The 10,935-nt window shown below is 36.1% G+C and overlaps 2 protein-coding genes across 5 annotated transcripts in view; one reads left to right on the top strand and one right to left on the bottom strand.

The window, feature by feature from the left end:
* Nucleotides 1-565: 565 nt before the first annotated feature.
* Nucleotides 566-3,925, bottom strand: LOC107748837 (GTPase IMAP family member 4-like). The gene is made up of 4 exons (XM_016563815.1): nt 3,880-3,925; nt 1,817-1,932; nt 1,669-1,705; nt 566-1,471 (listed from the first exon to the last, which is right to left on the bottom strand). The coding sequence occupies exons 2-4, from the start codon at nt 1,898-1,900 to the stop codon at nt 576-578; spliced, it is 1,017 nt and encodes a 338-aa protein (XP_016419301.1). The 5' UTR covers nt 1,901-1,932; nt 3,880-3,925; the 3' UTR covers nt 566-575.
* Nucleotides 3,926-6,039: 2,114 nt separating this feature from the next.
* LOC107748831 (E3 ubiquitin-protein ligase ZFP91-like) overlaps nt 6,040-10,935 on the top strand; it is an 8,043-nt gene continuing 3,147 nt past the window's right edge. Inside the window, exons 1-8 of one of the 4 annotated variants that reach the window (XM_016563805.1) lie at nt 6,040-6,762; nt 7,044-7,078; nt 8,274-8,369; nt 8,485-8,521; nt 8,911-9,018; nt 9,741-9,815; nt 9,898-10,071; nt 10,245-10,295. In XM_016563805.1, coding sequence (XP_016419291.1) covers nt 6,368-6,762; nt 7,044-7,078; nt 8,274-8,369; nt 8,485-8,521; nt 8,911-9,018; nt 9,741-9,815; nt 9,898-10,071; nt 10,245-10,295 — 971 coding nt within the window. In that variant the 5' untranslated portion in view covers nt 6,040-6,367. Of the gene's footprint in view, nt 6,763-7,043; nt 7,079-8,273; nt 8,370-8,484; nt 8,522-8,910; nt 9,019-9,740; nt 9,825-9,897; nt 10,072-10,244; nt 10,296-10,935 lie in introns of all 4 variants that reach the window. The other 3 variants (XM_016563804.1, XM_016563807.1, XM_016563806.1) reach the window with 3 other exon arrangements.

Genomic DNA, 10,935 nt, shown 5'->3' with positions numbered 1-10,935 from the left:
CGTCGCACCCGTGGGGGATGTGTTTTAACACCCACCCACACTTTTCCCGGTGAGAGGGTTCAACACCCGCACTTTTTCTGCAGTTTTTCCGCAGTTTTGCACAAACGCCTTACTACAGTCGCTCCTCCGTTTCTCTGGCCGCTTTTGCGCTGCTCGTCAGTGAACAACGGCTCTGTGTAGTTAATGCTGCTCAATGTGAAAGCACGCACGTGATGGAGATTTACCGCTGATTACAGACGCGGCTTTACTGACAAGATGTGCGTTAAATATCGCATGCGATTTATCGTGCAGCCCTACTCAGAACTAAAAAGTGTAAAAAGAAAAGTACAATCCCATTCAACATTTAGCCACATTTCAAATCATATTCAATGTTAAAGTTCTGAAATTATTCTCAGTAGCCTTAAATAAAATATTTTTTAAAAATAAAGTCTTAGTGATGTATAATTAATGAGCACAAGCTTGATCCAAACTGAGTGAACAAAATATTTTATAGATTATTTTTGTTAAAACTTTCAAAAGAAGAAAGATGTAAAATACTTTCTGTAACAACTAAGGTAGTAAAAGATTTTGCACAATTAGAATTTACCAGTTTTTGTAAATTTAATAATGTTAAATAACATGTCTTGCTGTGTAGAATAACCGGCTTTATGCAAGAATCCATAGAATAGGTCCTTTAAAAGTTTGATAATTTCTTCAAAAAATGAAGTGTCTCTCTCAGCTTCCTCTCTTGCTCGCTGCTCATAATCATCATCCAGCTTTTTCTTTGCTTGTTCAAAATATTTTCCTTTAAATCTGCCACTAAAAACTGCTAGCTCGTTCTTTCTCTGCTCCTCTCTCTCCTTCAGGATGCGCTGTTTCTTTTTCTCAATCGCTCTCTCTACCATTTCAAGCATCTCACTGGTGTAGTATTGACCACCATTCCCAGTGACCATTTTATCAATCAGGTCGAGCAACTGAGTGACCTGTTCAGGGTTTCGTTCTTTATTGTTGAACACATGGTATCGTCCACTACAAGTTTTAATGAAACTGAGCAGTTTTGGGTTGTCCCGCACAAGTGTGTGAATGTTTTTGTCCTCCAGTCGATCTCCATGAGTGAACAGTGCCATGGTGTATATGGAAGATTCCTCACCAAAAATAATTTGGATAATTCTTACTGCTTCTGCTTCTTCATCTGTGAATCTGCCCAGCTGTATCACAACTAAGAAGACATGTGGACCAGGAGCAGAGAGAGGGATACAGCGTTTAACTCTGTCAATGACTTCATCTACAGTCAGGCTGGTGTCAAACAGACCTGGAGAGTCAATAACGGATACTTTTCTGCCATTTATAATTGCATGAAACTTTTCACATTGTCCAGTCACAGAGGAGGATGATATCTCAGATTTAAAAACCTTTTTCCCCAGGATAGTGTTGCCTGTTGCACTTTTTCCCACCCCTGTTTTTCCAACCAAAAGAATCCTGAGTGGATCGCCTGGAAGATGCAATGAACATTAACAAGAATTATTATTATAATATTATATATTATTATATTATAATATAATTACGTTTACAAACATCTATTTAAAAGAACAATGAAATATGCCTATATTAATCTACTGTAATACTATTCATCATCCACCTTTGTGTTGTAAAATGTATATATAAAAAGATAACAAATAAATAACTTACCTCCATCATTCAAATCCTGTTTTTGTTGCTTGAAGATCTAGAAATGATTTATATAATGATACAAATTTTATCAAATTTGGCAGCTTTTACTGTTAAAAAGATAATCAGCTTAGAGTGGAAAAGTGACAAAATACACACTCAAGCATACCTGAATTCCTACTGCAGCAATGACAAATATACAAAGTATCAGTAGTTCTGGGGAGAAAAATGCCTCCCAAGACTTTGAGGTCATTGTTGATGGTCCAAGAGAAGTGTCCCGCACAGCTAAAAAGAAAGTCATGGTATATATATATTTATGTATTTTTTGTTTCCTATCAAAAGTTTCGTTTACTCATAAAACTTGCTAAACTAGTCTTGCTTTACCGGAAGGATTACTGGTGTAGACTACCATCTACAGGAGACAAGATGCCACTGCATGATAATAATTGGATAATAAATGGAAAAATTGATTTATCAGTTGTTGCCTGTTTAGTTAATATAGGTGCACTGATATTTTTCCTAACAAAAAGTTTAACACAAAAATAAATTAATAGTAGTTTTTAAAACGTAATAACAACAACAACAACAATAATAATAATTATATTTTTTTATAATAATAATAATAATATTATTATTATTATTATATTTTAAAAACCTACTATTAATTTATTTTTGTGTGAAAATGTTATTATTATTATAATATAATTGGCTAAATAGTTGAGGTGGAAATGATGCCACATACACAGTGAAAATTATACCACATTTTATTATTATTATTTTTAATTTCAATTGAATTACATTTTAATTAATTATTATTTTTAATTTTAAAAATAATGAATTGTGTTTATATTCGATCTACAGTGGTGGCCAAAATGATTAGAACACTAGTATTTTCACCAGCTAAAAAAATGGTTTTAAGTCAGTTATTTCTATCTTTTGCTGTAGTGCATCAGTAGGAAATATCAGTTTACATTTCCAAACATTCATTTTGCTATTAATTGTAATAATCCAGTGAGATCTTTGTTTGCACAAGGCAGGAGCGCAGCTAAGGGGGGGGGGGAGTTAGGACGATTCTAAGGGCCCACGCACATTTGGGGCCCCCATAGATCTGTTTTATTAGTAGACTACTAATAAAACAGATCTCTAATAGTAGTAACAGTAGTAGTAGTAGTAGTGTAACAGAAATTATAAATGTATCTACCATACAGTTACAAATAAATCAAAATTAGGCTTATTTCTGCATTTCCAGCAAAATTATCTCCCCCCATTCACTGCATGGTTTCGTCCCATCCTACGTAGCCTAGAGTCACTGAGTGAGATCAGGTAGTAAACTGTCATATAAATGACTTTAAATTATATGTAAATCTCTTAGAACAAACAAAAAACAAAAAAGCATTGAAAACATGTAATGCTCTGAAAGCATTGAACTTTATGTAATTTTCTTCCTTTTTTTCTTTTTTTTTCTCTGGCAGCTAATAATGTTAATTTGATAATGTGAATATGTAATACCTCATGTTATAGTGGCATTGAATTAATAAAGCATTAAAAAAAAAAATTTTTTTTTTAAATCATAATTAAAAAAAGATAGTAAACTGTCAAATTAGAGATGTCTTCGAGTTCGAGGGGGGGGCAAACCGAGCCGGACGATTTGGTCAGTCGCACTTATAAACACTTTAGTTTTGCTATAGAAAATAGCTACAAATTCATACTGATTACATAGGGCAGCAGCAGGGAGCGAGTGATGTTGTCATGGCAACCAGATACACTGCACGCGAATTATTATTTAATTATTTTGCTACTGTTTGCCACACTAAACTTAGCAATAAACACGTTGAAAATACTACACAATAAACATGTCTGTCAAAACGATCTCAAAGGAGGCTTTTATTAAGCAAATCAAGGAGTGAATTACTCATCCACTGTTTAAAAAAAATACTTTAGCTGGGTTTCCACAGGCAGTGTCACAATTAGTGTATGAAGCTAAAGGTTTTTACATTGTATGCTGTATATGCATAGGTAGCTAGCAAACAAGGAACACAGCTGTTAAGCTAAAGTATTGGGACACCCCCTTCTAATGAACAGGTTTGACTACTTTAGTAATTTCTAATTTTTAGTTTTAAAAAAAAGCATATAATGCTGTTCTAGGGAATTGTGTGCTTCTAATTTATACTGATAGTTTGAACAGGACCATTTTCTATTCTAACACAACAATGCCTCTGTGTATAACCTTACCTTAACCTTAATCCTCTCCGTGACAGGAGGCGCATAAGGCCTGGACATTTTCTTTCCACTGCTTCCTGTCTTTGGCTGCTTATCTGGCTCTCTCCCACGTAGGCCACCCCTCTCCATCTCTTTCCTTTTCAGCAGTTTTACGCCATGTTGTTTTTGGCCGTCCTTTTCTTCTCCTTCCTTCTGGCCTCCAACCCAAGGCAATAGCACAGTCACTGGCTGGATGTTTCCTCAGCACGTGTCCAATCCAGGTCCATCTTCTCCTCCTCACTTCATACACCTCTGTGTATAAGGCAAGGTTAAAAAAAGGGGAAAAAAAGATTGATTCAGTCAGTGTGGAAGAACTTGACTGGTCTGCAGAAAGCCAAGTCCTAATCCCAGCTGAACACCTCTGGTGTGACTTTAAATGCAGACCTTGAGCCAAAAACTCATCACCAAACACCAATGACTTGTAGATACATATGGACAAATGTATTGGGACACCCCTTCTTTAGAACAGCCAATCCTAAAATGGCTGTTGCCAGCAATCTGCCTCGGAATGTAAACATTTTAGAAACATTTGACGATAATGAGCTTTTAAAAAGGTATATCGCCTTAATCGCGGGGGTATTATGACTGTTGTAGAACTTGTCGGGGACAATTTTGCTTTGATTAGCCTATATCCTTGTTTTCTTTAACCAGTTGGGCAAGAAGTAACAGATCCTCTTACGTCCAGTTTGGTTTTCTTTTACATTTGCATGTCTTACTATTCCACTCTGTTAATTAAAAGGCTGTTTATATGCATATTCACTAATTGTTTACAAGAAGCATACATGTAAGAGGCTGACAATTAGCTGAACATATAGCCTACTTGTTTAATTATGGATTATGAACAAGTATTTTCACCTGAAGTGATGGTTTAAAGGAATAGTTCACCCAGAAATGAAAATGTTGTCATTAATTACTCACCCTCATGTCGTTCCAAACCCGTAAGACCTTCGTTCATCTTCGGTACACAAATTACGATATTTTTGATGAAATGTGAGAGCTCTCAGACCCTGCATAGACAGCAACGCAACTGTAATGTTCCCAGGCCCAGAAACGTAGTAAGGACATCGGTAAAACAGTCCATGTGACATCAGTGGCAAAGCTGCGAGAATACTTTTTGAGCACAAAGAAAACAAAAATGACATAATTCTTCTCCCCCGACTTACGTCTTCCGCAATTTTAAAGAGTATCACAATGCATACGCACGGTTTCCCCTAAACAACGCTGATTACGTCGATTGCGCTCTTGGGTACTCTCCTAAATGAAGGAAGACGTAACTCGGGGGAGAAGAATGAACAAAGGTCTTACGGGTTTGGAACAACATAAGGGTGAGTAATTAATGACAGAATTTTCATTTTGGGTGAACTATCCCTTTAAGACTTCTCTCTATTCCTTAGTAAAAGTTTGTCTCAGCAGCTTTGTGAATTGGTTTTAAGAGAAAACTCTTAGCTAAAAACTTTTACTGCTATTTAGGAGAACTCTTAGTGGTAAGATAAAATGTTTTGTGAATACGGGCCCAGATCTCTGTGTGGAGCACTGGCTGTCAGACTCCTTGTGCAAACAAAAATCTGACTGGATTATTGTGTTCTAATAATTTTGGCCACCACTGTAGATCATCAACGTTGTAAACATTTAACAGGTCAAAGCTTTATTGGATTTTCATAGTAGTATAAGATTTAAAGTCTGCGTCTGAGACCATAAAAATCAATATATATAAATTTGAAAAAGCAGGGGGGAAAATGATTAATCTAAAATAAATGATGATCAAAAATAAATAAAGGCATGGTATTAGTTTCCGAGTTTTATTGTGATTTTCATGTAATAAAAAGCTAAATACTGTTAGTATTAATAAACAGAATTGACGTTGACACTTTTTGAGCATTCTGGTATTATTTAACTAAGTTACTATCATTTTTTTTTTTTTTAAGTAAGATACTGCGATTCTCTTTGCAAATGTGCTGTGAGAGTCTCCTACTAAGCCATATTCTTCTATTTAAATTACATGTGGAACGACGCTGGTTATTTGTGTTTCGCAAAAACAGCTTGTGTAGGTCAGTGGAAACAGGCACATATACAGCCGCAGCGCTGTGTGTCGCTGCTGAGCTCGTCTGCGGCTTTATCTCGACTTAAAGGAGACGCAACAAAGAGCGAAAGCAGTGGGCCCTGCTAACAGCGTGGCTTACTATAGCTTTAAGAACTTAAAATAGGGTCTGGGTCTTTAAAATTAATTTTGCAGTTATTATAGAGATGATAGACTAAGTTTTCTATTTATACCACTTACATTTGTGCACAAGGTTTGCAAAGAGAAGTAAGAGCGTCCATTGAAATATGTTTGACAATCGGATCAGTGCCTTTAGCAACCCAACATTTTTCACATTTTATGCCTCCTGTTTATTTGAAGCCGTTTCATTTTGTTGAGCATTTTTGAGGCGTCCTGGAGTACGAGAAAACAAGTTTAGCGGTGATGGAGCCGCAGCTCTCGAACAACAAAGAGGAGGTGGAGAATGAGGCGGCCCTGGAGAAATCCGCGGGGCAGAGTACCTCATCCACCCCGTGCAGGGCATTCAGAGGACGGGGCGACGGGTGTCTGACGACCGAAGGGACTTGCCCACCCGAGACAAACGGAGCTGCGCCGAGCGTGGCGGGATCCGGGCGGGTTTTACGGGACAGGTCAACGCGAGCTATTCCCGTGTGGAGGCAGAGCGATATCGGGGAGGACCGGGGTGAAGTGACACGCGACGCTGCGGCGAATCGCCGGAGGAAAGCGAAATGCCCGCGGCGCAGGAAGAGCGCAGCAGCCGCTCAGGGTTCATCTTATGCGGCCAGAGAGTTCAGCGGCGACTGTGACCTTCCGGATGAGTATGTGCGCCTTTTGAGTCTCTAATATACATGAGATGTTTTAGAGCACAATAACAAGGCCTCGCTTGTGCAGGTCCTAATAATAAGGCATGGCATTTCTGTGCTAATTTCACACATTTAGGCGTGATGCTGACAGACTGCAGTGTTTACGTTTGCAATAGTGAAAGTGTTTCTAAGAGAGTAGTTAGGCAAAATAAATCACAAACTCTTTGACACTGGAAGGATGATCTGAAAGATGAGACATGATAAATAAATCAGCCTGTTTCTCCGTCTTATGACAGGTTTGAAGAAAACAAGGATGCGCTGGTTAATCGAGGTACTTTAAATGGCATTTATTTTGGTAATGAGCATCTAAAGAAGGCTGTATATGGCCAGCCGTTTTATTAGTTTTCTGTAATTTCTATTTAAAAAACTTGACTATTCCAAAAGTGACTATTCATTAGATACTAGTACGTATTCTAATAGTTACATTTGAATTATGAATAACAGTTATTCAATTGAATTGTTATTGTTAACAAAGAACGTTTTGCCATTAAATTCTGTGAAGCTTTGTGACTCAAGTATACCAAGTATAGTATAGATATCAAGTATTCACTTTCGACTACTTTGTGTTACAGTTTGGCTAGTAACTATTAGGTTCTAGTACTTTATTTATTTGTAACTAGTGACTTTCCCCCAATAGTAACCATCTATTTTAGCTTTACGGGTAGTTATTTATTTGATATACTAGTACCTGTATTATCATAAACAATGACTAGTCAGAATAGCTGCTGTATAGTTAAAATTAAACATGTTACTACTAGTTATAATTGGGACACAATTTACTAGTAGCAAGCAATAGTAAGTAGGTACTAGTGTGTATTTAATTAGTACTTGTAAAACTGGAATCGATACCAGCAACCATGACTGCTGGCAACCATTGGAATACAAACTATATAGAACTATAAAATAGGTAGTGAATAGTTATCTGAATATCTGTAACTACAATAAGGCTCACTTTAACATTAGTTAACATTCATCGATCTCAGTATAAATTTAAATATTTACTAATACTGTACATTATTAAAATGAAAGGCTTTATATGTTAATATTATTTTATGGGCCTGAGCTAATATGAATGAATAATGAACAGTTGTACTTTTGTTAAGTAATGTTAACAAAGTAGTAAATGTGTTAAGGAACCTTATTGTAAAGTATTACTGAATATTTAAGTCACATATTGCCATAGAATTCTTTGGCAAAAATTGCAATATGTAACCAGTAAGAGCTAGTTATTATTGGGATATTGACTATTAGCAAAGAAATACATACTAGTATTTAATGAATATGTACTAGTGACAAATTGAATAGATGTACTCACTTTTGGAATAAGTACTAGTATCTAACATACTAGTAATTAAAAGTACAAAAACCTATAAAGAGATACTTGTTAGTTTTAAGGAATAAATGCTAAAGCAGTTTGCCTTAGGATGTGATCTGATTCTGCTTCATGTGACTGTGTTCTCTTCCAGCGGCCCGCGGCAGACAGGTGCGCTCAGGGACCCGCACCTGCCGGGGCTCGCCTAGGACTGTGTTTAAAATTGAACCAGAAGTGGACATTGACTATGGTACGCTGCTGAGCTTTTAATGTAGTAGACTGAACAGGTCCACTACAAATGCTTGATCAAATACACACCACAAAAATATATAAATAACTATAATGGTTGCACATTTTGCTTGCAGTGGATGCCAATAAAGCGGTCGAAAAGACAGGAACAAGGTGATTGCACATTTATCATGAGAACACATGGACACTTTCTCATGAAAGACCCCATGAAATCAAAGTTGGAGTTTTGTGTTTTATATGCATTTAATATGCATAGCGTTTCTATTCCATGAAAAAATGGGCCAAAACTATCTTGCATTACCTAATGTGTTCAAATTTCTGTCCTCCATTTAGCAAAAGCCGGTAGTGCATCTTCATTTACGCTGTGACGTCAACTTAAGGCTATTGGCTGTTTGTTAAAAAAAAAAGACAAGACCAGTTTCAATACTGGAAAAAAACAGTGCTCGTCAAGCCATTTCGTGGGGTCTTTGAAGACACTGATGGCTGCTAGTGTTTTGGAGTTGGTCTAACAAGCCCTATGTTTGTTAACTGCCATATTTTAGTGTGGAGAAAAAGGAAGAGGAGAGCATGGATGATGATGTTATAGAAGAGGAAGAGTGTCCATTTGTGGATGATCCAAACGATGAAACCTACCGACCCCATTCACACAGGTAATGTTGTACCTTGTGTACATATACTGATTGTAGTCATTTGGAATTGACATTAATATGGTTTTAATATGGCTTGAACATTGTTAAAACCTCTCGGAAACAGTTATTGTTTCATTTTAGAAATTACAGACTTCTGATGTTGTGTTATAGTATGATTACAGTAATCAGTTAATGATAAAATGAAAGTTATTAATTATTCGGACCATCACGGAAAACCTGTAAATATCAGGGAATTATAAAATTGTGATTTCCAGGCCAAGAAATGTAATTGAAATATCCAAAAAAGGTCACCATAAAGACAATTTCTATATAAAACAGTAGTTTTTCTAGTCATGGTCATCGAAAGCACATTTCTGTTTGTGAGAAAATTGTCAGTTCTTTGTTGATTATGCATGCCTTTTGTTAAGCTTTGAAGAAAAGTTCTGTAATTATTGTATGGAAATACTGAGGGTGTTGGGTGGTGTTCTAAATATGCATGCTGTAAGTGTCCAGCTTAATGTAGCATGTACAATGATACTGCCTAGAGTGTCTTGATGAATAATCTAACCCTGTAAAGTTATTGCATTGGTGCACTGCATACATGTATGTTTTCTTTAAGAAAATTAAAATCGAGTGATAAAAAAATATGGAAAGATTTAGAAACACTGCTTTATTATTTCAGTCATGTATTTGATTATGTATGCTGATTATGGCATGTTGCCAATGTTTCTTTTGTTCAACAGTGAGGAAGAGGACACCGTCAGCAGTGATGAAGATGCGTTTAGAGATGACGCAAATGACCAGAGCTATGATCCTAAGTATGAGAAGTGTGTTTTTCTGTGTGTCTTCTGAATGTCTCGTCTCCTATGCCTTCTACATTTCTGTTGTATTTCTGTGCAGGGAAATTCCTAAGTTGAGGCGCAGACCCCATACTAGACTGACGGAGAAGAAAGACAAGGCTACAATGCAAGAGAATGCAACCGAGCAAGAGACCGAGATAAAAACTGAGGGAGGGGAGAGCACAGATGTGCAGACCGCTGCTGAAGTTGAGGAAGGTGCCGAGCCACCCAGGAAGTGAGTCAGTGATGTTGTTTTGCATGTTTGTGATGGAAACACAACTTGACACCCCTGCAACAAAATGTTTACTCATTAGGTTTACAGTCTCACTCACACATTCTCACTTAAACACTCACTTAGTGAATGATAAACAAATATTAACCATCAGACTTTCTTGTTTTTTGTCTTAGAAGAGGGCGAAGAAGGAAAGATGATAAAAGCCCTCGTCTTCCCAAAAGAAGGTAACGAAGCATCTCACATTGAACGCTGAAAACAGTCCTAAAACATGAGTAGAGCTCTTATCCATCTCCCTTTTTATTTAGAATACAAAAATTTGCATGACTATTTATATATTAAATAAATAATATGTAATTTTTTTTGTAGTATCTGCTGGCTGGAAAGTGTTTACAAAGCTTTTGTAAATAAAGTCAGAATTCTTGGGATCATTTAAAAAAAAAAACTCACTGAAATTAATAATAGGTCATGGAAAATTAGTTGAAATTTCTATAGTCATTACTTTTTATTATTTTATTTTTTTGGTCTAAAAAAATGCTGTTTAGTGCAAAAAAAAAAATTGTAGTTCTCACAAACCAATGAAAAAATCATGGAAAATTAAAATTCATCGTTCAAGAAGTGTTGCAATCCTGATTATGGCTATAATATATAACAGTGTATGATATATATAATATAACATGATATATTTTATACTTATTCAAGTTTGGTACAATCAAATGACTTTTTACAGATGTGTTGAAATTATTTTTTGTAATAAGTGACAGCATGCCACAATTTAATTTGTAACTGGAAGATTCCTTTACACACACACACACACACACACACACACATATATATATATATATATATATATATATATATATATAT

The sequence above is a fragment of the Sinocyclocheilus rhinocerous genome, unplaced genomic scaffold (assembly GCF_001515625.1).
Source record: "Sinocyclocheilus rhinocerous isolate Xijiao unplaced genomic scaffold, SAMN03320098_v1.1 scaffold590, whole genome shotgun sequence".
In the NCBI taxonomy this organism is placed as follows: domain Eukaryota; kingdom Metazoa; phylum Chordata; class Actinopteri; order Cypriniformes; family Cyprinidae; genus Sinocyclocheilus; species Sinocyclocheilus rhinocerous.
This window is presented reverse-complemented; position numbering and strand designations above follow the sequence as displayed.